Raw genomic sequence first — 2,405 nt, forward strand, 5'->3', positions numbered from 1 at the left:
GGAGAGAACAAGTGAGGAAACAGGTAGATAGATAAGTGAAGGAGACCAACAGATGATAAGAGACAGAGAGAGAGAGATCAACCAACACAGAAGGAAAGGGAGATAAACAGAGTGTCAAACACACATGGAAAAAGGGAAAGATATAAGTGGTTATATAATTGGGAGAGGACAGAGTCGGAAATGGAATAGAAAAAGAGGGAGTAAGTCAATGAATGACAGAATATATACAAGAGAAAGGGGAGAAAGAGAGAAAATGGAAAAGGGATGGAGAAAGTTCGGAAGGATGAGCAAGAGAGAGAGAGAGAGAGAAAGAGAGAGAGAGAGAGAAGAGGAAGTGTGGAGGCTGACGTGGCTCTCTCTGCCCGATGTCATTTACATACTGAGGAACACCCAGTCAGACTCTCACAGGCTGCAGCTTTATAAAGCAGAGCCCAGTGAAGGGAGAGTTTATCAGGAACCAGGCACAGGGACAGCAGCACACACCATGATTTCACACATCGAGTTGGTCTGGCCCCTGGCATTCTGCATCGCAGGTACATCAGCAATCTCTCCTTCCAACCTGAATCTTTAGCCCTCCATTTTACTTCAGTTCCACAGATTGTGATTGAAGGGAAAATGCTCAGTGTCTTCAACAATTTCTCATTTGACATGCTCTTTTTTTGAAAGTTCTGATTTCACTGTGTTTCTCTCTGACCCCTCAGGTATCAGCGGAGACATCATCATGACCCAGTCTCCCCCGGTGCTGTCAGTGGGACTGGGCCAGACCGCAACACTCACCTGTAAATCCAGTCAGAGTGCCACGACTGATGTTGAATGGTTCCAGCAGCGAGAAGGACAGAAACCCTCTCTCCTGATCTACAATGCAGTAATACGAAACACAGGAGTCTCCGACAGATTCACCGGGACAGAAGTGTCCATCACACACTTCACCCTGACAATCACCAACGTTCAGAATGAGGATGTTGCTGACTATTACTGTCAGCAAAGTAGGAGCTGGCCTTGGCACAGTGATACAGAGCCATACAAAAACCTCAATACACACAGCACCACTGCCTGTACTGACACATCCCACTGCTATATATAATATATAATAATGGACACAAAGTCCCACCTCCTGCCCTGACACATCCCACCACCATACATAATATATAATAATGAACACACAGTCACAGTTATATATAAACAAAACTTAACAAATTAGCTCCATGCCAGGCTTGTCACTATTCAGTCCCTGTGGTATTCACTGCTCACTTAAAGCCTCAAGTTTCCTTATTAAACATATAAGCACATGTGAAGAGCAACTGCAAGGGTGAACTGTGAAAAATAAAGTTCACAAACCTCCCAAACCCAGCTGGACACAGCCCAGACAGAGAGACAGGGACTCAACAGAAAGAGAGAAACAGTTTGAGAAAAACAGAGATAAAAGACATAGGTGACAGTGAGAAAGACAGTGAGAAGGTGAGAGTAAGTGACAGACAAAGGGGGACAGGGAGAAGGTGAAAGTGAATGAGTGACAGAGAGAGAAAGGAAGAGGGTGAGAGTGACAGAGGGAAGCAGAGAGCTAAGGTTTTTGTACAGCCTCTGCACTGGGTGCTCTCACTGTGGTACACGTTCGGTAAAGGAACCAAGCTCAGACTGAGTAAGTAAACCTCAATCCTCTGTTATTAACCCTGTCAATACTGAAACACAATTTCTAAAATACAAATGCTGAATTGTTCAAGGTGTTAGTGAGAAGCTGCAGTGAATGAAATAATTGATTGAGGAGCACTGTGTCTAACAGGGTGTCTAGCTGTATTTATTTAGTTCCATTGCTCTCTTTAAGCAGCAAGATATAAGTCAGTAAGTTTTACTCACCGTGTGGAGGAGCTCTGTCCATTTGCAGCCTGTGGTCCCATTCCTGCAGCATGGAGTGAAATCAGTGAGTAGCCTCCTGCCAGTCTCAGTGTGACGGACACGGGGCAGAGTTTGATGTGAGCTCTGGCTCCCTGTCCCAGTCTCTGATCTCACTGACCTCAGCAGCAGCAGCAGCAGCAGCAGCAGCAGCACAGTGAGACACTGAGCTCCCACCTCTCCCAGCTTTAACTCTGCTCAATCACACAATCACAGAATTGTAACAGTGCACACGGAGGCCATTCCACCCATCCTGTCTGCACCAGCTCTCCGAATGAGCAATACACTGAGTGTCATTCTCCTGCCTTCTCCCTGTCACCCTGCACATTGTTCCTTTTCAGATAACAGTCTCATTCCCTTCGGAATGTTTCATTGAAGCTGCCTCCACCACACTCTCAGGCAGCGCATTCCACACCTTAACCACCCACTGGCTGAAAATATTTTTCTTCATCCCACTTTTGTTTCTTTTACCAATTACTTTCAATCTGTGGTCTCTCCTCTCAATCCTTTCTCAA

The 2,405-nt window shown here is 45.7% G+C and overlaps 1 gene segment (V, D, J or C); it reads left to right on the forward strand.

The window, feature by feature from the left end:
* Positions 1-465: 465 nt before the first annotated feature.
* On the forward strand, positions 466-1,215 carry LOC132818623 (immunoglobulin kappa variable 3D-15-like). The segment is given in 2 exon segments: positions 466-533; positions 702-1,215. Coding segments are annotated over 2 exon segments (432 nt in total).
* The last annotated feature ends 1,190 nt before the right edge of the window (positions 1,216-2,405 follow it).

The sequence above is a fragment of the Hemiscyllium ocellatum genome, chromosome 9, assembly GCF_020745735.1.
Source record: "Hemiscyllium ocellatum isolate sHemOce1 chromosome 9, sHemOce1.pat.X.cur, whole genome shotgun sequence".
NCBI lineage: Eukaryota > Metazoa > Chordata > Chondrichthyes > Orectolobiformes > Hemiscylliidae > Hemiscyllium > Hemiscyllium ocellatum.